General features: G+C 44.5%; 1 protein-coding gene across 1 annotated transcript in view; it reads left to right on the forward strand.

Annotated features, from left to right (window-relative positions):
• SMPD1 (sphingomyelin phosphodiesterase 1) overlaps positions 1 to 25,257 on the forward strand; it is a 104,246-nt gene that overhangs the window by 74,003 nt on the left and 4,986 nt on the right. The window contains exons 3-5 of the mRNA XM_078658715.1: positions 10,401 to 10,572; positions 14,432 to 14,508; positions 16,365 to 16,510. Coding sequence (XP_078514841.1) covers positions 10,401 to 10,572; positions 14,432 to 14,508; positions 16,365 to 16,510 — 395 coding nt within the window. The remainder of the gene's footprint in view (positions 1 to 10,400; positions 10,573 to 14,431; positions 14,509 to 16,364; positions 16,511 to 25,257) is intronic.

The raw sequence follows: 25,257 nt of genomic DNA on the forward strand, positions 1-25,257 counted from the left end.
CAAACTTTGTGGATCATCGACACACCCTTCCCCATTCTAGACATCCGAAAGCATTGCCTACCTGAGATCCGTATAGCCTTTCACTTAATGCCCCACTAGTTCAGTTCAGTAATCTTTATTTCGGTTTAAAAAAACATAAAAGATACATTCACACATTGTGATACACACCTTTATAAATACATTACAAAAGGTGCTGATTGTCCACAAACTTTGCCAATGGTAATACATTACCAAAGGAGTCCTTTCTTGGCAATTAAAAGTAATAAATTGTTAAAATGGTTTCGAACGTTGAGGAGTTACAGTAAAAGGGATACGCTTTTGAAATAAAAAAGAGAGCAAGTAGTGGTATATACAAAATCGACTGTACAATTAATTCATTTGTCTCTGAGAAGAAAACAAAATCAGTCTATATCAGAGGTCTTCAAACTTTTGTAGGTTGAGCCCCCCCAGCTGAATTTTTTTAGATGTTGGGCCCCCCCACCACCTGACAGAACTTTCTGGAATCTGGTACACTACATAATTGACTGCCGCGTACATATCACGGGCCATATCCGGCAGACTCACAATACTAGGCTATGTGCGTCACTACCGATGGTCCTCCTGCTGCTGCCTGCGTTTCTTAACTTAAAATGCCCAGCTCCTGCTCCTCTTGAACTCACCACTCTGACCGCAGATGACCGTGGTATTTCCAACAGTAACTAATGCCAGCTGCGGCTGATTTTCACCGTTGTCAATGCAGGACACAGTCGACCGTCTGCGGTAAAGATAGCTCATGGATGGTTCCAATGTGGTATCGGATCCCACCTGCACCAGTCATCCAAAGTCAGGGCTAGAGAGGCTGGCTGGCTGGCTGGCTCACGAGTCAGGGTCACCGTGCAGCGCCGGGGGAAAATGTGGGGGGGTGGGCAGTCGCAGTGAGAGTGGGTGCAGCAAGCTGCTGTGCTCATTGGTTGCAGCATGACTGATGGCACATCGGTGGCGGTAATTTATCATGCGACTGGGAGCGACCAAGCCTACCGGGCTGCAGCCGGGCTCAGCTACTGTTATAATGGTACAAAGAACCTAAAACACACATTCTGAAAAAATATAAAGAAATATCGTTATCAAAATCATAAAGTAAATTAGGTTTTCGATCATTTAACAATATAAAAAACACTTAAAGGTACTTTTGAAGCATATAAAAAGGAAGCTAAAAGGAAGTCTTAATCTGCTTGTGCTTGGCTATTCCTGCTTTCACAATCAAGCTATGTCATATATCAGACACTTGTTATTCTCACTCTTTGCATTGCCAGTCTAGGCCACTTTTTCCTCTCTTTGGTATTTGTAAAATTTTTAACGTGATTTTCTTTTTTAGGTCTCGCCTGTCGATGCGCATGCGCATCGAGCAAGCGAGACTATAGGGGCTCATCGACTCTTTATCTAACTTGCAAGGAATCGTGGCGATTCCTTGCAGTGCCCGTGACTTTTAAGCTCAATGCGCATGTGCATTGAGCTTAAAAGCGCGTGCACAGCCGCCCGCATTCCTCCGACACCTTTGAAGTGAAGCTTAGCTTCACTTCAAAGGCCCGGCTTCTTCACACCCACATGCCGCTCTGCCCCGCTCCGCCCCCTCCCCTGAGTCATCCTGCCTGCCCTCGACGTTCCCCCCGCCCCCTCCCGCCACGCAATGCCGAGAGCTTGTTTGTGTAACTGTCACCATCACAATCACCACAACCTACTGAGGCCCAATAGAAGACAAATACCCTCATGCAATATATTTCTTCCCATAGATGCAGCGTATTTACGTAAGCAATCTCCTGATTACTGGCGTCTTTTGCTTTTTTTCTTGCGGCCACGTTTAAAGCATATTTGCTGCCGCATCGAATGTATACTCGCGGCCGCGTTTCATGTTTAATTGCGGCCGCGTTTAGTGTTAAGTCTCTTGGCCGGCGTTTGATGTTTAATTGCGGCCGCGTTTAATGTTAAGTCTCGCGCCGCATTCATTGTTTATATTTCTCTTTTTTTCAGCACTATTTTCTATCTTTGCCTTCTTATTGTCTTACTTTTCTGCTTCTCACTGGGTCAAAGTTTAGTGACGAGAAACAAGTTTACAGACATGGGAGCCAGCGTTCATTACCTGCACATACAGAACTGCTCCGTGTGCATACTGTGTAATATATTAACTCAGAACTTAAAGTGCTAAGGAAAACCGAACGGTGAACAATACCTACGAACGCTATAGAACACCTAAGCATTTGAGAGTCAGGGGAATAAATGGCAAGACTGCATTTAGAAGGGATAGCACTGCTCCGATGCTTTTAATGAGAGAGTACTGACACATCTCAGTACCAAATAGGTACTCTGTAACAAGGAGTACCTGTACTTCAAAATTTCGATTTCAATCACTGGGCACCACATTTTATTGTAAACCTTGTACTTCCCCTCACCCCGGCCTTCAAACATCGTTTCATAGCGTAGAAACCTCTTCAGCTAGTTAACTGAACAACTCATAACTTCTGGTCCATACCCTTCCCAAGAGAAAAACAAACACTAGATTCCAGTGTGCTCAATGATCCCTCGAAGACTTCCCTGAGTGCTCCCTCGTTTATTCTTTAGCAGAATATCTGTAGCAGGTCCCCGTCTGGTAGGATCGTAGTACCTATGGCTCACACTCACCCTCACTCACCCTCACCCTCACCCTTACTCACCCTCACTCACCCTCACCCTCACTCTCACTCTCACTCACCCTCAACCCCTCACCCTCACTCACCCTCACCCACCCTCACTCACCCTCACTCACCCTCAACCCCTCACCCTCACACAGTGGAATAGGTCTCGGAGCATTTGAGTTAGAGCTTTTAGAAATGTTTTTTTTTTTTTTTTTAATTCTTTAGCATTGGCTACAGGAAACAAAAATGCTAAAGATTTACAAAAAAACCCATAAACAATTCTAAAAGCACTAACTCTAATGCTGCGAGACCTATTGCATTTCCAATGCTTGTTTTGTCATCCCATGGCTGTGTTTTTGTAAAGCTTATGTGTGTTTTCTTTTTTGCAGAAAAGCTGCACTGTCCGTGATGTACACCAAACTAACTGCCTCCCATTGTGCAATATGGATTGCGGCAGTAGTAGCAATGTAGGATAGAATTAACCCCCGTCCCCACCCACCCAAAGATAGGGAGTCAAATATAGCAAAATTCGGGCAGCAAAGTGTCCTTTACGCCCAGGACGCGGTGCCACTACTCCTGCTGAACTAAAGGTAGGTAGGTAGCAAGTGGGACCTGCAGTATCTCATCTCGACAGGGGTTACTATCACCTAGATTTGATTTTTAGCAAACACCACTAAGCCATCTTTATAGTGGGAAAGGGAAACTGCAAGTGCTAGTATGCTTCGTGTTTTGGGATTCAAAATAGCCCTGGTGACAGGGGAGGGGGGCAGTACCCAGATATGCCGAAGATGCCTATAAAAACATCCTGCACACAAATGAGTGTTATTGTCCACGCTGCAGGGATGCCCCCAACCCAAGCTCTGTTTCTCCACTGATCCAACCCAACTATGTTGCCTTATCTGCTCATCCTAGTCTTTCTGCCATGTGCGTGATGGGACTTGGACAGATTCCGTCGATGGTAACGTAAAACATGTCCTGCAATAGGAGGGAGTTCACAGAAAAAATAACCTGATGCAGTCAGCAAGATGACCCAACTCGACTGTAAATGCTGTAAAAAAAAAAGTTGAAAAGAAAAATAGCCGATAAGTGGCCTCACACCAACAGGACTTTGCATGATGGGATTTTAAGTCCAACCGCAAAGTAACAAATGAAACTGTAGGTCCTAGAACTACACTTTTTCGAGGTACGATATAGCTGGATGAACATGTCACACACGGTAGGGGACCACCAAGCACGCAGGTCTAACTATCCGACGAGAAGCCAGTGCTCTGACCACACAGAAAGGAGCGCTGGGTACACTGAAATCGAACACAAAGGAACACGACTGTCTATTCCTTTGCTTTCGGTTTCAGCAGAGGAGACACTGCCTCCCACTGCAGCTGAAGCATTTCAGCGCGAATTAACCCCCTCCTAGGACGGTGAACTGTTAGCACTTAGCTGACAAAAGCATGGGCGCGTCGTGCCCAATGATTTCCTTTCCCTCACCCCTCCAACCCTCTGTCACCAGGAGTTCGCTAATGAAAGAAATTCCCATTTGAAATGGGTGAAGACTTGCGCTGCCGAGGACAACAAAGGTAAGATTTTAGGGTTGAGTCCGCGCCCCCCCTGGGATGGTGTCGCGCCCTCCTGCGGGGGCGCGCTCCACAGATGGAAGAACTCTGGTCTATATGGTAGTAACAATAGATTCCATGTGAGCATGTTAAAATGCAGTGCAAGACTAGAGGGGATTAATACACTTTCCATTAACATTTCATGCCTTCCTTCTTCCTTAATAGATTCACACTGAAGAGATACCTACTCATGCTAAAAACTACATGTATCTGATCTCAATATTCTCTCTGCCGCTATACAGGATCTTATGCCCAATAATCGGCAGATGGGTCTGATCCATTTCCTTCTACATTTTTGATATGCTTGGCAGAAGAATAGTATGTGTAGTTTGTTTTCTTTTACTCCCATAGTACACAGATCACAACAATCAGAGCTTGCCTTTCCATTTTTTTAGCCCATTTTAATGTATTGGCTGAATTTCGTCACGAAATCGCTCAAAAATCCAAGAAGGTTTAATTAAAAGAAACTGCATTGTCAAGGTGCCTATCGCTAAACTATGGGATAGGCCATCTTGAATGTAAGCCCAGAATACCTGTTTTAACACTTTTTAGAGGCCACACTATCATCGCGTTCTGCCCCTTTACACACCCTCCCCCATGCTGGGCATCCATAATACATTGTCTACCTCAGATCCTTTGCATACTGCCCCACTAGCATCGAGTTCTGTCTCTTAATGGAAAAGTGAAACTGTCCAGGTTGTCAGGGTCAAGCTCCTGAAGGTCTGACTTGCTCCAGGATGGGTGATTGATTGCTATCAGTTGCCCCACATGAATTTCACACCTTCTGATTTCATCCCTATGTCCAGGGAAACATTCCAGACAGAAGAAGGTAGGTGTCATGGATAGATAACTCTCCCCAAGCTTTCATCTCTCTACTGCAGTAGTGTGCACAGGTCTTTGGCACCAGCAAGGACCAGCAGCAACAAGGTGGCCATTTTCTGCTTACTAACCCCAGGTGGGGCTTCAGGGTAAAAGGGATCAATGTATGTGATTCTGGAGAAAAACACATTTAAGGAAACCTATTCTGGAGAAACTTTGTTCATGAGCGGGTTTCATCTATTTGTTGTAATCGCATGACGTTACGAGGATGTCGACTCAATCTTGGGGAAATGATCTTCATGCCGCTAAAATACCCTACAGTTCTTTTTTTCAGGATCTCTTAGATTCCTTGTTTCTCATTTCCTTCCCTGTCTGCCCGCCTTCTTCCCCATCCATTCTTCTTTGTCTGTTCCTCTCTTCATTGCTCTTCCTCTACAGGGGCATGTGCTAACCTCCATTTAACCCTCAACTGTGTTTTACCTTACACCTGCCCTTTACTCCTGCGTATACCAGTACCACTACCCCACCGATGACCACAGTTTATTCACTCCTGCCTATGCACATCCACCTTTAACAGTACTCCAATCTGTACCCCTGAACCACTAACCCTACCCAAACCATTATACCCCGAGCCCGCCGTACCCCTGTACCACTAACGCTACCTTCACCAATATACATCTACCCCTGCCTGTACCATAGTACCTACAGCCTGCACCCTTGCACTTCTACTCCTACTGCAGTACCCTGCATTAAACTTATTTCTAAACCTACCTTTACATGCAAACCTCTACATGCCTGTATACAGGCACTGCTACACCCTCCCTGTATTCTAAAACCTCAGCCCCTACCTATTAGAATATGTATCCCTACCTGCACCATAATATTTATCACTGCTCTTACACCTCTACCTAACCAATCGTACCTCTCCCAGTACCTATATCATAATGCCTAGAACACTGCCTATACTCTTTTAATGCTGACTCTCCCTTGTACCTCTCCTATGTTTAATCTTATACCTCTTCACTATCTGTACCCAGGTACCTCTACACACTCCCTGCACCTTAACACCTCCATCTCACCTCGTAGTATCCCTACGTATGCCATAATATATTTGAGAACGCGATTTTGTATACTTTAGATACTACGGACAACACGGACACGACTAAAGATCGTTTAACCGGCCATTGAGATCTATCAAATACAGCGACCACGGTACAGCCTTTCTAAAGTGTTGCAGAGAGAAAGCATACGATTGCGAGTACATTTATTTGAACACACAGAAATTGGCCCCTGATGAAGGTACCTATGTGTACCGAAATGCATAGGGCAGAACAAAACAACTGCAATGTTCAGATAAAGAATTAAGGCATACAAATGATGTAAAGGAATGATTTAAAATGTATTTAAAATATCATTGTATATGTTGATATGATGTAATAATCAGCATCGTGAGAAAAAGAATGAACTGCAAACGATGAGTAATGAGCATTAAAAATGTTTACAGTATTATGGTTTAGCATTTGAAGGAGATTTCTTTGTGAAACCAAGGTGTACACACACCAAGTGCACAGTGCGCGCCTAGGCAGGTTTGTTAACCCGCCATAACTCACAATTCGAACAGGGGGTGACTACCCTTATTAGTCGCAGCACCAGTTTTTAAATCTGATAAACGAGAGTAACCGGAGTGCTCCTCACGAACCCCAATAACTGTAATAATATATTTACCACCACACTTCGCACCTATACCTCTACCAGTTTCCTCATATTGAAAATTCTCCCAAAAGGAGTTTCACCAACCCGTATAGTCACACTGATGTTCTTTTTGGAGTTTTAGGTAAATGTGGCATAGTCAAAAACAGTGGCGGACGCCATAAACAAAGGTTGGTGGGGCAGTTGGGGTCACGCGGAGGGAGTGAAAAATACAGTTTTTAAAAAAAACACATACCTTTAGCCGCCGGCTGCAACAGCGTCGCGTCACGTCTCGTCGCACTGCCTCTCCTCTTCCTGCCTGCTGGTCCCAGCAGCCCCTGGGATAGACTCCCTGTCCAATCCCGTGCTTCTCTGAGCAGGCAGGAAAGACGCCCTGCTCAGACCAGGGAGTCGGTGGGGTTTCTCAAGCCCGGCAGCTCAATGCAGCTGGGTTTAAGAAAACCTAACCGCGCGTGTGAGTTTAGGTCAGCCTGAGACGGCCCACCAAACACACATGAGCACTTAGGGAGTGGAGTGCACTAGCACTCTCCCTCCCACCTCCCAACACCACTGGCTAAGAGCCGACAAATGAAAACTAAAACGATGCAAGAACATTGTTTTATTTTAGATATGCTGGCTCTGAGCCAGGCAGTGGGGCAATGCTGCTCCGCCATTGCAGAGGAGAAAACTGTTTTAACTTTACACTTTTATATGTGTAATTATTCACCCACTTAAAAATGCTCCCTTTATGAATGAGAATTAGTTTTTACCATCATTTGCTTACCATCTTCCAAACGTAGCGGGTAAAATATTCCAGTTTCCCGATTGTATCTGGATGCCTTATGGCACCAGTATTCAGGCCCTTTATCCCTATTGTTGGCAATTCATTAAAATATTCATAGAGTGGGATTTGGCTCCTCGGAAGAGTATTTTCTCTCTTACCTCATGCTATTGGCTGCCTGATGTATCACTCCACTTCCTATGGAGAGCTTGCATTACAATGCAGGAAGGACTATTTTAAATTTCAAACATCCACAGAAAAATCACACATTCAGTTCTTTATCTCATAAATGCATTGCATACAGAAGGAATTCGTTTTTTGTTTTCTTCTCCCAGAGAGGCAGGCTTATTACAAATATTTTATTTGGGAATCAGAATGCAAGCAGAACTATTGGCCATGCCCTTTGTTCCTCTTCGGGGTGCCTGTCTTGGCTAAAGTACCTGAAATCCATTTGATGAGTCTCTGATCGTCTGCATTATATAATCACTCGGGGGTGGGGGGGTGTATTTATAAAACACGTCAAGGTTTAATCAGTTTCATGAAATACCACAAAACGAGAAGTAATTTCTAAGAAAAGGAAGTGCACGCTGGTCTGTGGTTTGTGATTCATTCCGTGGGTGGTATCACGTTCAGTCCTGCACGTGAGGCTGTTGTAGAAGTGCGAAACAGTAAGCTAATAATTGAAGCTGTTCTGGTAAAGCAAACTGAGGGACTGCCATCTTTCCTGCAGTCACTGAACCCAGTGTACACATCAGCAGAGGCCAATCTCATTATGTCATTGTCTTGTCTGAAACTGGACCTCCGCGTTCAACTTTTAAATGAACTTCAAGCCTTGCCGTTGACATGTTTCGACTTCAGAAGTGTGTGTTCTGCACCAGGTACTAACATTTTATGCATCATTAATCTATTAACTCATAGTTGTTATTGTATAGGGACAGTAACCCCCAAGGCATGGGTATTCGAGCCAAAAGGCAAAGTCATGTGTGGATTTAATGAGCACCAGGCCTTGACAAGCAGGCTTCTAGAGCTTTTAAGCACAGGTTTTCGTTTGACACAAAACTCTCGCAATTGTTGTTGCTCAGGATAGTGTGTGCTAAAACACAGGTGGAAACTGAAAGCTAGTTGTAGAGGCAAATCACGCACAACAATCTGAGGAAGGGATATGTTGATGACAGCACCACTGGATGTGTCAACGTAGCAGATAAGCAAATATAGACCCTGAGGAAAAGATGTGGCGCCAGATGTGGGAAGCCATTTAGCAGTTGCAAAGCCTGCGACTTCATAAATCACAGGTTTTGCGACCACTAAATGGCCTTTTTAATGTACTAAACTAATTTTGTGATTTGATATGGTCTTAAATCAGAAAATGATTTATGACCACTAAATTATTTTATTTTTAATGTACTGAACTCATTTTGTGCTTTGATAAAGGCTTAAATACAAAATGGGGTTAGAAATGCATAACAAATCACAATTTGGAAGGGGCGTTTTTATGGCGTACCTTTCAAATTCTGATTTGCAGTACTATGTATCCATGGTTTTCAACCCCAATTTGGATTCGAAACCATTGTAAGGTTGCCATCCCCTCAAAGCAGTCAATTCGGGAGGGGAATGGGTAACCGATTTTCAAAGGGAGGATATCTTCTTAGTAAGATTTCCTCTTGAGTTTGTGTAAAAGTTGGTACTAGCCCTGAAAACCAGTACCGACTCTTATACAAACTTTTAACAAATAAAAAAAAGGCAGCCGTGAGTCACATTACCATGACAATATTAATATTTTTGTTTAGGATGTCTATTCCTATTCAGATTTAGCAACAAAATTCTAAATGTTTTCACAACAGTTTTGAGTTGTAAAAATTGTTGAACATTATAGGCCTCTTTTATGTCATTTTGTGAGTTACAGTACAAAATAGCAAGCATAGCAGCCTTTTTAGCTATCATTAAAAGTAAAAAAAATCAAAAAAATCTGATACACACTCCACCAGTTGAATCTGTTGTAATTACTTGCCACCTAAATGAGACCCTCGGTGGAAAGGCGCGTACAGACTGATCCTCAAAGTAAGGCTTGAACTGGGAGATGGGGGGTGGTGGGGGGGATGCAGCATACGTACATCAGGGATACGGGTCAGGAGGGGGGTCCCCTGAAAATGTTTCCCTTTTTTGGACTACACTCTCAAACATTGGCTTTAGAGCACATATTCATTTTTATATCTGGCCTTAGGATTCTCAACAGCCTCATTTTTACCAAATTAAATGACTACTAAAAATACCTACGTACATGGGCCTCTATCAGCTTAGTTCAACCATTGGTCTGCGTAAGTGGAATTCACATTTGGCTTCTACCCTCCACAGGATACAGCATGGGGCAATGGGTCAGACCCCTTCAGCCATTGGCTCTCTTACACTGTGAATGACGACATTTAATCTGATCACCTGTGTACAGTCAATTGAAAAAGAGTACACGTCAGTACCAGGGTTGGTGTGGCTGGGCTGCAGAGCCACATCTTTGTTTGCATATTTTTTAATATTTTTTTCTGTGCAAGTTGCATACATGTTTCCCAAGGCCAGACTTTTTGGATTTGGCAGTGCTTGTTCAAAGAAAACTCATAAGGATGTTTCTGAAAATCCACTATTTAATCCTCATTTGATTGATGACTTTCCCTGTTAGGTATGTGGTTGACGGTGATAGAAGGTGTTTAGAAAAAAGGATCTATTTGGACCTATCAATTGACTACTCGGTTGGAAATATTAGATTCCAAGATTCTAATGCTACCCGAGCTTCAGAGTGCTTTCCCAAATTTCCCTTGAACCAAGTGATTTATTGTGTGTGTAATATAACTCTTCTATTTGCAGAGAGGCCGGGTTCTACACGGTGAGGCTACGACCGGGCCTCCGCCTCGTATCCCTCAACATGAACTTCTGCTCGGAGGAAAATTTCTGGCTCAGCATCAACTCGACGGATCCTGCTGGCCAGCTCCAATGGTTGATTCAGGTCCTGCAGGCTTCAGAAGATGAGAAGGAGAAGGTAGGAAAGAAAACTTGTGTTGTGCCTTTTTCATATATTGTCAGATAATACTTGAAAGTGTTCCTATTTATAATGGTAAAACAACTGCTAAATCCTTCAAACAACACGTTTCGGCTCTTGGCCATAGATGAACACTCCATCCTGGACACATCATAAGTAGATTTGTGTGATTATATTAAGCTGCGTAGGCTTTCTAAAGCTTTGTGAATGGAGGCGACTATTCTGAATGGGAGCTCTACACCAGAAGATTTCTGCCTAATGAGTAGTTGGTATATATTTAACTGGGAGTCAACACCCAGAATGAGCTACGTCCCATGGTGGATCTGTGATAAAACCACAGAATCATGTTCGTAGCTTTTCTGAGAGTATGATGTGGCAGACAATATATCCACTCATAGCTGTTAGAAATATACTATAGCTCGAAGGAGCCAGTGATGAACCCTCGGCACCGGGAATAAGTTTCTTCGGCAAACCCCCATCAAGAGGTCGACTGCCAGCTTCTGGGCTCATTGTAGTCCTCTCACTGAAGAGAAGTCCCTGATGAAGGCTCATAACACAGCGTCGCTTGATTGAGCAGGTGCATTGACCGTATCCACCCTGCAGTAGAAGGCGTGGGAGGGATCCTCTGGAAGGGTTTCTGGTTGCAGAAGCAAGATTCTATAATTCTTTGTATCTAAGGTTTGAGTCATGGAATTGACCAATTAAGCCCCATGACACTTGCATGGGGCAAGATACGCATCGCAGCACACCACGGGCCATCGAGCCAGAGTGCTGGATAGTCAGCACAAAGCACTCCCTGAGTCTTGGCTGCATTGAACTTCACTGCGCATCCTTAGCAAGCCGGCTGCCGCGGACACAGAATTATATTAAACTTAGTTCTCTTTGGCATTCAAAGAAAGGGACACTGAAGAAGTGATTAGTGAAGTCCACTCCAGAAGGATAAACTTTCTAAAATATTGGAGACAGTGAGGATCCCAAAGTCAACCCAAAACACTTGCACAGATTGTTGCTGAAAATGAACAGTAGCTTTTCTAAAAACAAAATGTGTATTTGTTTGAAAAACGGAGTCTAACAATGTGTACATGGTAAACTGAATGTTAGAGCCCTGTGGCGTTGTTTCCATTCCATGGTGACTTTGGCGGCTGCAAGTCTGATGCCGCGTGCAATGGGCTTCAGTCCAGATGCCTGAGGTAAAGTCGAAACCTACTAGAACACTGTCCCATGTGTGCTCTAACCCTTCTTCGGTGCTGATTTCAAAGCTGAATTGGTGCAGCCCAGGGAGCCGACTCTGGCGCTGGTCAAAGATTCGGTAGAGGAAAGTGTAATCCACAAATGGGAAGGATCACCCGCTTGCACCAGATTTTGGGTTCAGGTTCAGTCGCCTTGGCTATAGAGGATAAAGACTATGGCAGATTGGCGGCTAAGCACATCCTTCCACCTTCCAATACTGATGGTGGCCTTTACTTGGATTCAAAAAGTGCCAGTGATGATATTTCCTGCCCTTCTTCGGAGGATGTTTAATCTTTTATGACAGTCGTTCTGATGGCGGCTGAAGTTCTGGAACTGACTTTACCTTCTGGGGAAGTAAATCTAACATCCTGATGGAAATCTAACAACCATCCATTTAAGGGAGGAGCCCTTGCTCTTGGACCCTATCATGAGTGCATGGGAGACACCCTATTGGAGTCTGACAGTCCATAGGCAGATTGCCACATGCCCTAGGTTTCCTCTGAATGAGTCCCATTTTCTGTCCACTGGTCTTTCACTGGAGTGTGCAGTTTTTCAAATATTGTCATCAAAACAGAATATCAATGCCTTTACTACATCTCCCTCAGACAATGAATCTAAAAAAGTCATGCTTTTGGTCTCATAGTGTTTTGCCTTTGGCAGTTTGTGCCTACAAATGGTTAATGCCACCTGTCTTTTAGGCTGATACATTCTTGCTTATGGGAAGTGTTGAAACTCACATGTTTAACCCTTCCAGACCGTACGACCAAGCCATTCTCTTACCTGGTGAGTGATGGCCTGGATCTCTCACAACAGTGTGGCCTTAAGTCTGAGGATACATTTGCTCGGCCTACTGCGTGAGCGTGCTTCAATGTGTTTCATTGGATTTTTGGGAGATGTCCAGACTGCGTTTATGGCCCTTTGACCGCGAGTAGCTGCTCAGTGAGAACTTCAACTCCTCCTTGCACTACTTCAAGAGCGGCAGGTCTACGGCTCATCCCTGCATCTGGCCTCAGCTAAACAGAAAGTCCACAAATGGTGTTGGAAGTTCTATGCTTCAGCTCTGCACACTTGTCAAAGGCAGTCCTCTCACCGCGTTGGAATGCCACAGCAACTATTTCTGAGCACTGGTTGATCTAGGGGTTGTCCCCCAAATCAGACCTCAGCCTCACCACCCTTTGCAGGTTCTGTTGCTTCCAATCCCCTTCCTGTGAGTGTCTTTCTTGCCACCCACCGATCAAATAAATACAGAATATTGGGTAATACAACTGGTCTGCAGAGGCTACGGCCTTCCTTTCCTATCCTACCTCCAGTTCACATTTCCTTCGGAGCCTGCTCACAACTTATTGCCCTGCTGGATAAAGAGGCCGAGCAGGTTACGTCTCTTTAGGAGCAGGGCATGGATTTTACTGATCCTTTCAGTTTTTCCACCCTTCACAATTCTCTCCCAGATAAGTTGGTTCCTCATACTTTTCCATCCTTACTACTCAAGGTGGTGTCAGAATGTGAAATGGGTCAGTCTGCTACCCTTCAATTATCCTTCCCTCCTGTGCACCTGGCCAAGGAGGAATGTCTGCATAGACTGGACCCCAGGCTTGCAGTTTCTTACTACATTGACTGCGAGCAACATGACCGGGTTCGTGACCAGGTCTTAACCGTTTGCTGAAGCTAAAAAGCACAAGGTGATGATCAAATGCACCAGTTCATGTTGGGTCATACCGTGTATCAAGAGCTCCCAAACCTTGGCCAATGAAGATTCTCCGGAGGATATGCATGCTCATTCCACCACAACCATGACTTCTTCCATAGCTCTTTCAGAGCCATCATGGTTATAGACATTTGCCGGGCAGCTACATGGTCATCCTTGCATAACTTTTCAAAGCACTACTGCCACATGTTTCAGGCATGTAGTGATGGGTACTTCATGGTATCCAGTGAGAAATTACCAGAACCAATTGTGGAGCTTGCCCTGATAAACCCAGGGCTGCTAAATGGTCTAAAAATTGATGTAGTTGACTGTATGTAATTCTGCAAAGCCAGCCGGGAGATTAAGGTCTTTCATGTTCTGAAGATTGTCAAGGGCGGCTGCTGTGCTCCATGAGAAAGTCTGATGGTGCCCAGTCCATCATCTGTATGGATTCAAGGGAATTTAGGCAAGCATTCAGCGAAGTGTTGTTTCTTGATTTTGGAAAGAGAGGGTAAAAGAGTAATAAGCATGTAGTTTTTCAGGCCACCTTCTTGCAGGTCCATTTTTATCAGAATAAGGGGAATAGCCCATTTCTTACAGAAGTCTGTTCTGAACTCATCATTGAAAGAGGCATCGATGGAATTGTCTATTGCATATGCAAGGCGGGGGAGAGCACGGCCTGTTTTAAACACCAGCTAATATCAATGGCAGCTAAGATCTCAGATTGCACAGTTTTGGGATGTTATTGGGAACGTCGAGTTTATAGGATCTGATTTCCTCATTGCTGTTCTTGCAGCACTTCTCTGGGTATCTTCATCCCGACTGTTTTAAATCTTAGTTGCTTCATATCTGTGAGACCGATGATGCTTCTCTTGTTCCTTGTTGTGTAACGCAGACTGCGCGTGTTCTTTGGCGGTAATGCTGTGATATCTCCTCTCACTCCAGGTCCACATCATTGGCCACATCCCTCCCGGCATCTGCCTCAAAAGCTGGAGTTGGAATTACTACCGCATCGTAAACAGGTGAGGCCGCAGGTGGTACAGTATCTGTTGAAGGTCAAAGTGGGAGGAAGGGAGGGGTGCAGGGAAGAGACTCCATCTTGGCTGTTGAGAGGAAGAATGAGGAAAAGGATTCCGTGAGCGGAGGTGGCATGTGAGCGTTTGGAAAACAGATGCACTGCAAAGAGTAGGAGGAGGAGTTCACAGGTGGGCTTTGCTTTGGAGGGCAGTAATAAGTAGATGGTTGAATGAGGTCCTGGTGGTGGCCTAGCCTGGAGGTCCATGTAAGAGGTAGATGGAGATAAATCTTGGTCCTAGGTGGTGGGTTTGGCGGACGGCTGGCTAGGCCGCGGGCTTGGTGGTGAGCTTCGTGTAGGGATAAGTGGAGGGTGGAATGGAGGTCCTGATGGGGGTTTAGCTTGAGATCCTTGTGGTTGTCTGTGTCAGAGTTAGATGGAGAGATAAATAAGTGGTCCCAGGTGGTGGGCTTGGTGGAGGACCTCTTGTAGAGATAAGTAGAGGAATGAATGGCTGGATCACCTGCGTGGTGGCCTAGCTGGAGGTCTGTGTTGGAGCTAGATAGAGAGATAAATGGGTGATCCTAGGTGGTGGGCTTGATGGACAGCTGAGTGGAGGGCTAGGCAGAGGGCTATGTGACATTATATCTTGCAGAATAGTCAAAGGTCACAAGATCACCAATGGAGGGCTGAGGAACCGCTGGAGAGAGGAATAGTTGGCTGGGTGAAGGGCTTTGTTTTGCTGGTGGTATTAAGGAGGTGCCACAAGTTCAGGGTTAATGACTGTAAAAGGGATGAATGTGGTTGTCCTATTGCAAAGCGATGGAAGACTGAGGGTCTCAGGCAGAAGATGGATGTGCGAATAAGGGGGTATTGCCTGAGATCAGTAGCAGGCGAGGCTGTAGTGTCTGTGGCACCTGGGAAGCTTCGCCTTCGGGTGAAGGAGAACAGACGCTGGAGGGAAGGAAAGGTATAAACTATGACACTGAGAGTGGGAGCATCTTGAGGGTAAGTTCGGCAATATTTAAGGGCGAGTGGAAAGAAAGCACCAAAAAGTGAGGCCTGTAAGTACTGGCACTAAAGGTAACAGAAGGAAGAGAAGTCAGCAACTTGTAAGGTGGCGAAAGACTTAATGCCAACTTCAAGGCACGCAAAGCGAGCCAGCAGCATAGCATTGATCGGAACAAGACATCTGTCTGTAAGCAGAAGCAGATTGCAAACGTAAGGTAAGAAGGAGTGTTGTGGAGAGATGTGCAATAGATGAAAGGAGGTGGGAGCAGAATGCTCTGCACTGCAAAGAAATGTGGAACAGTGGCTGATGATGGCCAAGACAAGAAGACAGGTGAGCAAGAGAGCAGGAGAATGGAGCAGAAAAGACCAGGATGTGAGTCAAATTTGCAAGGGAGGAGAGGAAAGGAGGCATGGGGTGGTGAGCAAGAGAGGAGAATGGAGCAGAAATCCAGGCAGGTGAGCAAGAGAGGAGAATGAAGCAGGCCTGGGGGTGGTGAGCAAGAGAGGAGAATGGAGCAGGCACCCAGATAGGTGAACAAGAATGGAGCAGACATCTAAATATGTGAGTGATAGGTTGGTCAGAGCAGAAAGAACCAGGCACTGCGAAAGGCGAGGAAGTAACAAGAAAATGTCTAGGCGTGCCTGGGGTGCCTTGTAAATTGTAAATAGGTGGGTTTCCTTGAGAGATGCAAAAACATTTGGTGGTTAAGCTGGTGATATGAGCTTGTTTGCAGTGAGAGGAACACTTTGGAGGTGAATAGGCAGGCAAGGAGTGGTTGCTTGAGATGGTGGTGGAATAGCGCCTTGACTCACCAGATCAGTTGTCATAATGCCCCTCATCTCTCTCCACAGGTACGAGAGCACCATCGCTGCCCAGTTCTTCGGGCACACACATGTGGACGAGTTTGAATTGTTCTATGATGAAGAGACGCTGTCCCGCCCGGTGTCAGTGGCCTTTATAGCTCCAAGTGTCACCACGTACATCAACCTGAACCCAGGTGAGTGACCAAACACGCCGCTAGGTGAACAAAATGCTCCTTATTGCAGGAACTGATTCTTTTACTTTGACGAAAAGTAGTAATATAGTAATGCTAGTAGGAAATATATGTTTTTGTTTAAATATTTAATTATTTATTTTTCAACCTTATTGATATATTAAAATGCTTGGGTCCAATGAACACTGAAAGACAATCCTATTGCCTGTGCAGTACCAGAGCTATTACTGTTAATTATACTGATTGGCCCTGTTGATGTTTTTGACATCAAAAGGGCTGATTGGTGGATCAGGGTTATGTGTGATTTTTTTTAAAGACCAGAGCACTAGGAACAATATACAAAATGTCACCCACAGACTAGACATAGATCAATGTAAACGAGACACAGTTTAAAGCACAAACCATGAAAGTTTATTTAAAAAGTAACAATCATTCAAGAAAACAAAATATATATGGTTAGTTACTCAAATCAAAATGTTCATAATGCATATATATGTAAAATATCATTGGCAGTGGAAGCTGACCCTAAACTTTGAATTAGGTAGTGTGAAGCAGAATAAGAGTCAAATACCATTTGTCATGAGGACTGTGCAGTTTAGTAGGAGAGAAGAAACATGAAAGTATTCTAAGTTCAGATTGATAAAAAGACTAACGTGGATAAAAGGACACCGGGAACCGGGAAGGAGCCTTTCTCCTCTCCCAAACAGAGAAGAGATTTTATATGTTTTTATACAGAAAAATAGTACAGCCAGGGTGGCGCGATGTCAAAGGTATATTGAGCTAAATGATAATAAAACAGAAAACACATCACATGGTATGGTGACGTTTGCTCTACATCTACTGAATAATCCTGTATTATTCCATAAAATAGAAAAGCACATCCAAAATGAAAGCAACACCTCCTTACGGCCCAAGGAAGCGGCCTTCAGTTAAATGTAGAGGCGTGCTTTCCTTCCTACGGTAACTTCACAAACACTCATGCGAAACCTTTCATTGATACAGTGCACGCAGGACCATGAAGCTAATTGTTTTTTGGACAATTAATGAAATACTGAATTACAAATACAATTAGTGAAATGCTGAAGCTCTGAGGCTCTCGGTGCACAGTCCGCGAAAGAGAAAACATAACTGCGTTTATCTCTGCGCATGCAATTGAAAGACTAGACCCACTCATGTCACCTTGAGATCATACCAGACACAGTACAAACTTTACCTTTGCATCTCTTTCATGTTGACTAAAGTACTGGTTCATTAGTTATGAAATCTGCTTCCAAAGCCCCTCCTGCTAGCGTCCAGTTTGCAGCTAGCTCTGGTGCATTTATGCAATCCAGTCGGTGTCGCCAGTTCTGAGGGAATAGTCACCGCCTCAAAAATCCTCTCTGCAAGCGGATGTTTTGAAGAGTTGGGCCCCTAACATTTGATGCCCCAGGTGACGCGCTGGTGGATGCTGACGCGCTACATCGCCCCCTTGGAAGAACAGAATAGTCCCCAAATGGTCTCAAAACATACAGTGTCCTCATTAGACGTCAACTGTCCAGTTCTGAGTTGGCGTCCAGGACTGTCACTTTAAACCACATCAGATAGGGTGCGATCTGTGTTGTGGGGGTGGTGGATTTTTGGTTGACGCCCTTTTTGGTGCTGGTTTTAATTTTGATCCCAGCTGTTGGGCGCTGAGCCGCCGGAGATAATACAACCAAAGTAGAAAACAAATATTTTCTCGTAACATTTCTGTGATTTTGATGAAACCAAACCATGGGGCATATTTACAAGCCCCTTACACCACCGGAGCGTCATGATTTTTTGACCCTCCAGTGGCTCAGTGTGCTGACCCATATTTACAAGGCCACGCAAAGTCACCCTGCCTGGCTTTTCATGGACTTGTATATATGTGGTACCCCTTCACGCATTACTCTGTGTGATAGGGGCGTTCCATGGGTGTTGCTGTGGGTGTTCCCTTGCAGCACCCATGGAATATGATGCATTCCCAGATTTAGAAAGCTTCGTAAACCTGGGAAAGCATTAGATTCGAACGGCTCCCTAGGGGAGGGTTAAAAATGGCGCAGCAAGATAAAATACCTTTAGTTCTCCTCATTTTTCCCTCTTTCTATGTGTACTGCATTCTGCAGCACACATGGAAGAAGGACATTGCCATCAATTATTGTTTTTTTGCAGGAAGGTGTCCCCTCCTGCACAGAAACAATCATCCCTGAACGCAGGCACCTTTGCACCATGGCGCCAGGGTCCCTGCGTTGGCGCTAGGCAGCTTACTGCGCACCAGGCAGAGGAAAGCACAGGGATGCGTGTATCGTTTAAATACGAGGCATCGCATTCATGTACTTTCCTAATGACGCAGCTCGGCACACTTAAAATATACCCCCACGTCTGAGATGCATGTCTGTGTCACCACGATTTACTGCTCAGGCATGTAATGTTGAAGTATTCAAAGCATGTTCCTAGCCCAGCCACAAGGTGGCAGAAGACTGCAATAAACGAGACTGGAGCCTGCTGAAAGAGGAACGCCAAGGCACCGACAGCAGCGGGGGGGGGTGTTTTAGGGCTCGTTTGCCAGAGCTTCAAGTGGCGTGAGATTAATATCATCATACCGTTTAGCGATTTTTAAGGAATCGCTATTTAGAATTCGCAAAACGGTATGTATGTAGGAAATCGCTTCTTTTTAGCGATTCCTTATCATTCCTAAATTGCGATTAGCAAATTGCTAATCGCAATTTTCCCATTCATTTCTATGGGCCAGGAGGCCCATAGGAATGAAGGGGATATTTGCGATTAGCAATTTGCTAATCGCAAATTGCGAATATTTTCAAGGGTGCAGGGGTGTCACAAGAACACCCTGCTGCACCACTGAAAAAGACATGTGTGGGCATATGGCGCACATACATGCCCTAAGGGCATGTATGAGCGTCATATGGCACCTTTGGAATTTAAATAAATTGATTTTTTAAAAGAATTCGCAACTTACCACCAACTAAGCGAATCCTTATTGGCATTTTTGCATAAATATTTCTTTGATACATTGCATTTGAGGAATCGCAAATTTTGCGATTCCTTAAGTGCAATCGCAAAATAAGGAATAGCAAAATGTGCGATTCCTTATTTTGCTGCGAAGATGTTTCATACATACCATTTAGCTAATTAGCATTCGCAAAGGCCGAAATTCTGCGAATTTCGGCCTTTGCGAATGCTATTTAGCTTGATACATATGGCCCTAAGAAACGCGGCCTCTATGCAAATCAGTGTGGGGTGCTGTACATCCGAAATTAGAATCCCAAGCAGGTAAATAGTATTTTATTGGACAAAGAATTGCAGAAGTCAGCAGGGGCCAAGATACTTAACAGCTTACAGTACACGGCGCCATTAATCTGGGCTATGGGTAATAAAACAATTCACATGGTAATATATTATTATTGATTTGCGCCGTGGGTATGAAAACCGTCTGCAATAAAACACTTGACAAGGGTAATAGTAATAAATGACTATTCACCGTGTGACGTCACCCCAAGGTTGCGATGCAGTACCGGCCTATTTATGACCGGGAAGATTTTTTTTTTTTTTTTACATCTGTCGATTCTGTTGTATTGCCTTGGCAGGATCCGACCCCTCTCCCCTAAAAGTACTGCAGCTAAAATAATATCTTTCATGTTGACAGATTTTCCGTCAAAAAAGCAGGTGTAATGAGAACAAAATGTTTGGACAGGGCATCTGTTGCAGACCTTATATGAGGCAATAGAAAAAGAGCTATAAATATCAAGCACTCCTGAAAAGGGGGGGCGGTGGGGGGCTTAGGCTCCTCCTTCAGGTTCATTTCCTCAACTGGGGTATTTTATTGGGCAGGGGCTTAGGCTCCTCCTACACGTTCCTGTCCTCAGCTGTTGCATTTGATTGGTCAGGGGCTTAGGCTCCTCCTACACGTTCCTTTCCTCAGCTGTGGTAGCTGATTGGTCGGGGGCTTAGGCTCCTCCTACACGTTCCTTTCCTCAGCTGTGGTATCTAATTGGACAGGGGCTTAGGCTCCTCCTACACGTTCCTTCCCTCAGCTGTTGCATTTGATTGGGCGGGCGCTGTGTGCTCCCACTTCTATTACACCTTATTCCCTTGTTGGAAAGCTAATGCTCAGTACAGTAGGCCTGAACAGGTTGTGATGACAACCCAATTACGCCGTTTGTCAGATGCCCCAGGCTTGATTTCTTATTATGAAAAGTTGCAATGCCTTATTGTGAAAAGCCTGTGTTAAAGTCAATAGGCCTGTGAGGGTGGATTGTTATCAGAACAAACTTAAACCGGCACTCGGGTACTTTCTTACGTGGCATCTCGCAGCTTCTTTGATTGGTTATGGTGACAAGCCACTGGTAAATGCCGGGGCCCTGATTTTCTATAGAAAAAGATTTATCAGATGCCAGGGGTCTGACTTATGATCAAAAGTTCCAGGAGAAGCGATAGTGTCGCCCCCCCATCTATAGTGCAAAACACATGTTAAAGTCAAGAGGCCTTTAAAGGTGGGTTGTTATTACACTTTGGTAAAGCCTGTAGGCAGCTGTTTTGCTATACGACACCTCACAGATCACTGTAGTAGGCAAGGCTATGAGTGGTTGTATCCTTCTTACAAGCATTGTGCGTCGATCATTTCTATTGTGATCATCTAGATTGGAGCCTCTTAGGAGGACTTGAATATTCTTTTCTCAGCTATAGTTTTGTACATGTTTGTAATTTTATGACTGTTGCCTATAGGAAAGCCTATGCTCAGTATGCTACACCTGATTTGGTTATTTTGACAAGCCGATGACAAAAGCTGTTGGCATCAATCAATCAATCAATGCATTTATAGAGTGCGCTACTCATCTGTGGGGGTCTCAAGACGCTGGAGGGGTTGGGTGGATCCGGGGGTGGGGGGGGGGGGGTGCCGCTACTGCTCGAAGAGCCAAGTCTTGAGGTGTTTCCTGAAGGTGAGATGGTCTTGGGTCAGTCGTAGGTGTTTGGGGAGGGAGTTCCAGGTCTTCGCTGCCAGGTAGAAGAATGATCTTCCTCCAGTGGTGGTTCTGTGAATCCGTGGGATGGCGGCGAGGGCGAGGCTGGTGGAGCGGAGCTGGCGGGTTGGGGTGTAGAACGAGAGGCGGCTGTTGAGGTATTCAGGGCCCATGTTGTGGAGCACCTTGTGTGCGTGGGTGAGCAGCCTGAACGTGATCCTTTTGTTGACGGGGAGCCAGTGGAGGTTTCTCAGGTGGGTGGGCATGATTGGTTCATTGGGGAAAAGTTATGTTCAATGTTTTGGGTCCGAATCTGTTTGTTATGAAAGGTAACCTTTTGGGTGCTTTGTGGGAATGCTTAGGCTTCATATAGTATGACAGGTTTTTTTTTTCGTTGTGACACGCCAATAATAAAGGCAGCAGGCCTGATTGTTTCATTAGGAAACGTAGTCCGATCAATAGATTTGATCGGTTTATTATTAAAAACTACAACAAAGCCAGAAGGCCTGACATTTCTTTTAAAGAAGCATATGTGAAAGCCAATACGCAAAAACGGGCCTGTGCTCACGTTAAATGATGTATATGGAGCAATTTCTCTGTGTCGGGTTCAACAGGTTGGAAATACAATGTTGTACAATAAATGATGCATGTAGAAGAACACTCTGGAGTATTGTTTGTTCTTCTTTTATTGCGTGCAATTGCCCAGCCAACACGTGTTTCGTCTGGGGAATACCCCAAGACTTCTTCAGGGCTGAAAGGCTCTTGAGAAGGAGTTGCCAGTCTCTCTGCCGGTTGTACTTCCGTCCCGGCTGGTATGAGTGAAGGTGGTTTCTATGCCGAAAATCTGGTCCGGAATTATGTACTATAATGGTGGAACTGTGTTTACGGCTCTGGAGGTATGCCAGCATGTCCGCCTTTTGAGTAGGAGGTTTGCCAGAGCTTGTGCTTCGTCCTTCAGTTGGAGCTCCTCTCTTTTTAATTTGTCTTAATTGTTTCATTACACTGATAGTGAATAATGTTTAATTATTCGCCATTAGTGTAATAAAAAAATTGAGTACAATTAGCTGTAATATGGCATTCCCTGGTAACTGAAGTAAAAAAAAATGTTGATACATCTGTGCATGTTTGCGGGTGAGTGTGTGTAAGTGTGAATGTGTGTGTATACATAAGCATGTTTGTAAGTGAAATTGAAGGTCAGAGGTGTGTGATGTCACTTCAGCTACCGCTGGCATTTTGGTGACTTGACGTCCATGGAGGCCTGGGCTGGTCATTGCAACAAGCCAAAGATAAAATATAGTCCACACGTCTGATCTGTTTAGTATAAAAAATTCAGACAACGATGTAGGTCTGACAATTATTGTATGAGACATATGTTAAAGGCACTAGGGCTTTAAGGGTAGGTTTGTTATTACACTATGTTAAAACATGTAGGCAGGACTTTTGTTACATTGAATCTGTCAGATTACTGTAGTAGGACAGTGTGTTGGCGTTTGTTAACCCACTCGGACAAGGCCTGGGAGTAGAGGATTTGCACTGAGAACCCTTGTTAGGCCTCTCAGCAGTGGTTGTATATTGTAATTTAATACACGTTTATAATTCTATGCATAGCATATAGTTGTTTGTGTATTAAAGCGCTTTAAGCTCTGTCAGGATCATGCAATTTAAAAAGGTTCATAAAAACTACATAAACTTTTATAAAATAAAAATAAATTATAAAAAAAAAAACTACATAAACTTATGTACACGTGGAGGAGCTTAGTCAGCCCTCTTCAGCCACTGGTCTGTTTGAGTGTCATTCACACTCATTTACATCTGTAACAGCAGAGCATGGGCCAGTGAGCCACTTCAAGCAACCACTCTCATTTTGTTTTTATTTAGGCGGGTTACCACTATATTAAAATAGTTTTTGTGGACTACCCAACCTATTTTAACTTCACCCTAGCACATCTACACTCTCTCACCCCTTCGGGCCCTCACCCCCACTACACCATACGGCAGGAATAAAAGATCCCCGACAAAGAGCCCCTGCGAAGGGTGACCGCTGGGTATTGCACCGCCGACTCAGCGAGGGGCAGAGCCATATGATGAAGCATGACACCTAGCTTGCTGGGTGTGTGAGGCCCTTAAATTCCGAATAGGAGGATCCCCCTCCACTGTGTCTTCATTCACTTTTTTCATTGTCTACTGATCCCTTTAATATTTTTTACCTAGGGGAACTGTGCATCACTTTTGTTGAGCAGTGGGTCAGCCCACTTCAGCCACTGGCTCTGTCGCCCGCTCAGTGATGACGTTTTGCCTGATTCCATGTATGCATCTGCTTCAATCAGAGTGTGCTTCCTTGCCAGGGCTAGTGTATCATTCACTTTAGTTTTGCATGATCTTCTTTTATAGGTCCCCTTTTTTTCTTTCTTTCTCTCTTTTTAATGTATGTATTTACGTTTTTGGGAGTGACAGGCAGCTCCCTAGAAAATGCTGCTGGGCCACTAGATTCATTTACTGCTCATGTCATCTGCAGAGCACCACATCCTTTGGGGCCACTGCTTGAGAAGCATTGGCCCAAAAGGATGTGGTCACCAGACAGCCATCTTGGATATGTCTGCTATCTTGGATCTTGTACATCAATTAAACACTTTACAATTACAAGATGGGTGCTTACTGCTATGTTTTTTTTCTTATTCCCAATTGCAAGCTCATGCCAGCCACGTTTATACAGTAGCATTTTTCTTTTTTCAACTTTCATTTTAAATTGACCTTGTACGTGCCAATTAAATGTATGCGTATGTTTTAGTGTGGGTGAATGTAAGAATGGAGCAGTGGGTGGACGAATGGATGCAGGAGTACAAGAATGAGTGACAGAGTGTATTTATGATGATGTATTTTGTACCTACACTCACCAGGAACTGAAGAGGCTTGGAAACAAGTTGAGGTGTGCACAGATTAATACAATAAAAAGGAGGCATGCAATTAAAGAAGAAGCATTGGCAAAGGCAACTGGTCTGGCTTTTTGTATGGCAGGAGTGTTTTGTAATACTTGGGCTGACGTGTGTGCTGGCCAAGATATATTAGAAACAAAATCTCCTATTGAAGTAACATCTTGGGCTACAACCACGTGAAAGCTCAGACTAGTACCCTCTATTGAACAGACTGCAGTAATGAAGTTAAGGTGTGCCACTAAAGAAGGGTGCTTTAAAAAGGAGACCGAAGATGCTGTCTGTGTTGTAAGTGGTGAAGATAAAAGTCACAATCCTGCTATGGATTACTCAGTTTAGGGGGTATATACTTCTATTCTCCTTGGTAGTCCATACTGCCCATAAGGAGGCCTTTGCCCAGGCCACTAGAGAGGCTCCTCCGCCTTGCCAGGAGTCGTAGAAAATGTACTAAGCATGTATTGCTTGTGGCGGCCGCACACACTTGCCTCCTCTCTAGGTTCAATCAATACCACTGGGATATCAGACCCACTCAGCATCAGAGTCAACTCACACACCCAGGTCCCAAACAGCTGAACTTCGTGATTTGCACTAGAGTTGGGTTACTTCAGTCTCCCGTAGGAATGCATGGGTATCATGCGAGTAGCATGCATGCTACTACTCGTGCATGCTATGCCACAAACTGGAAAAAGTTAAGGCACTACTGTATTTCTAAACAGTTTTATCCATTTAAAGTTTCCTTGCAGGACATTGTTTCCTACCTCCAACACTTACACAAGGCAGTCGTTGCCTACACATCTACATGTTTACACTTAAAAGCATTTGCAGTGTACCTCCAATACAG

The sequence above is a fragment of the Lissotriton helveticus genome, chromosome 8, assembly GCF_964261635.1.
Source record: "Lissotriton helveticus chromosome 8, aLisHel1.1, whole genome shotgun sequence".
In the NCBI taxonomy this organism is placed as follows: Eukaryota; Metazoa; Chordata; class Amphibia; order Caudata; family Salamandridae; genus Lissotriton; species Lissotriton helveticus.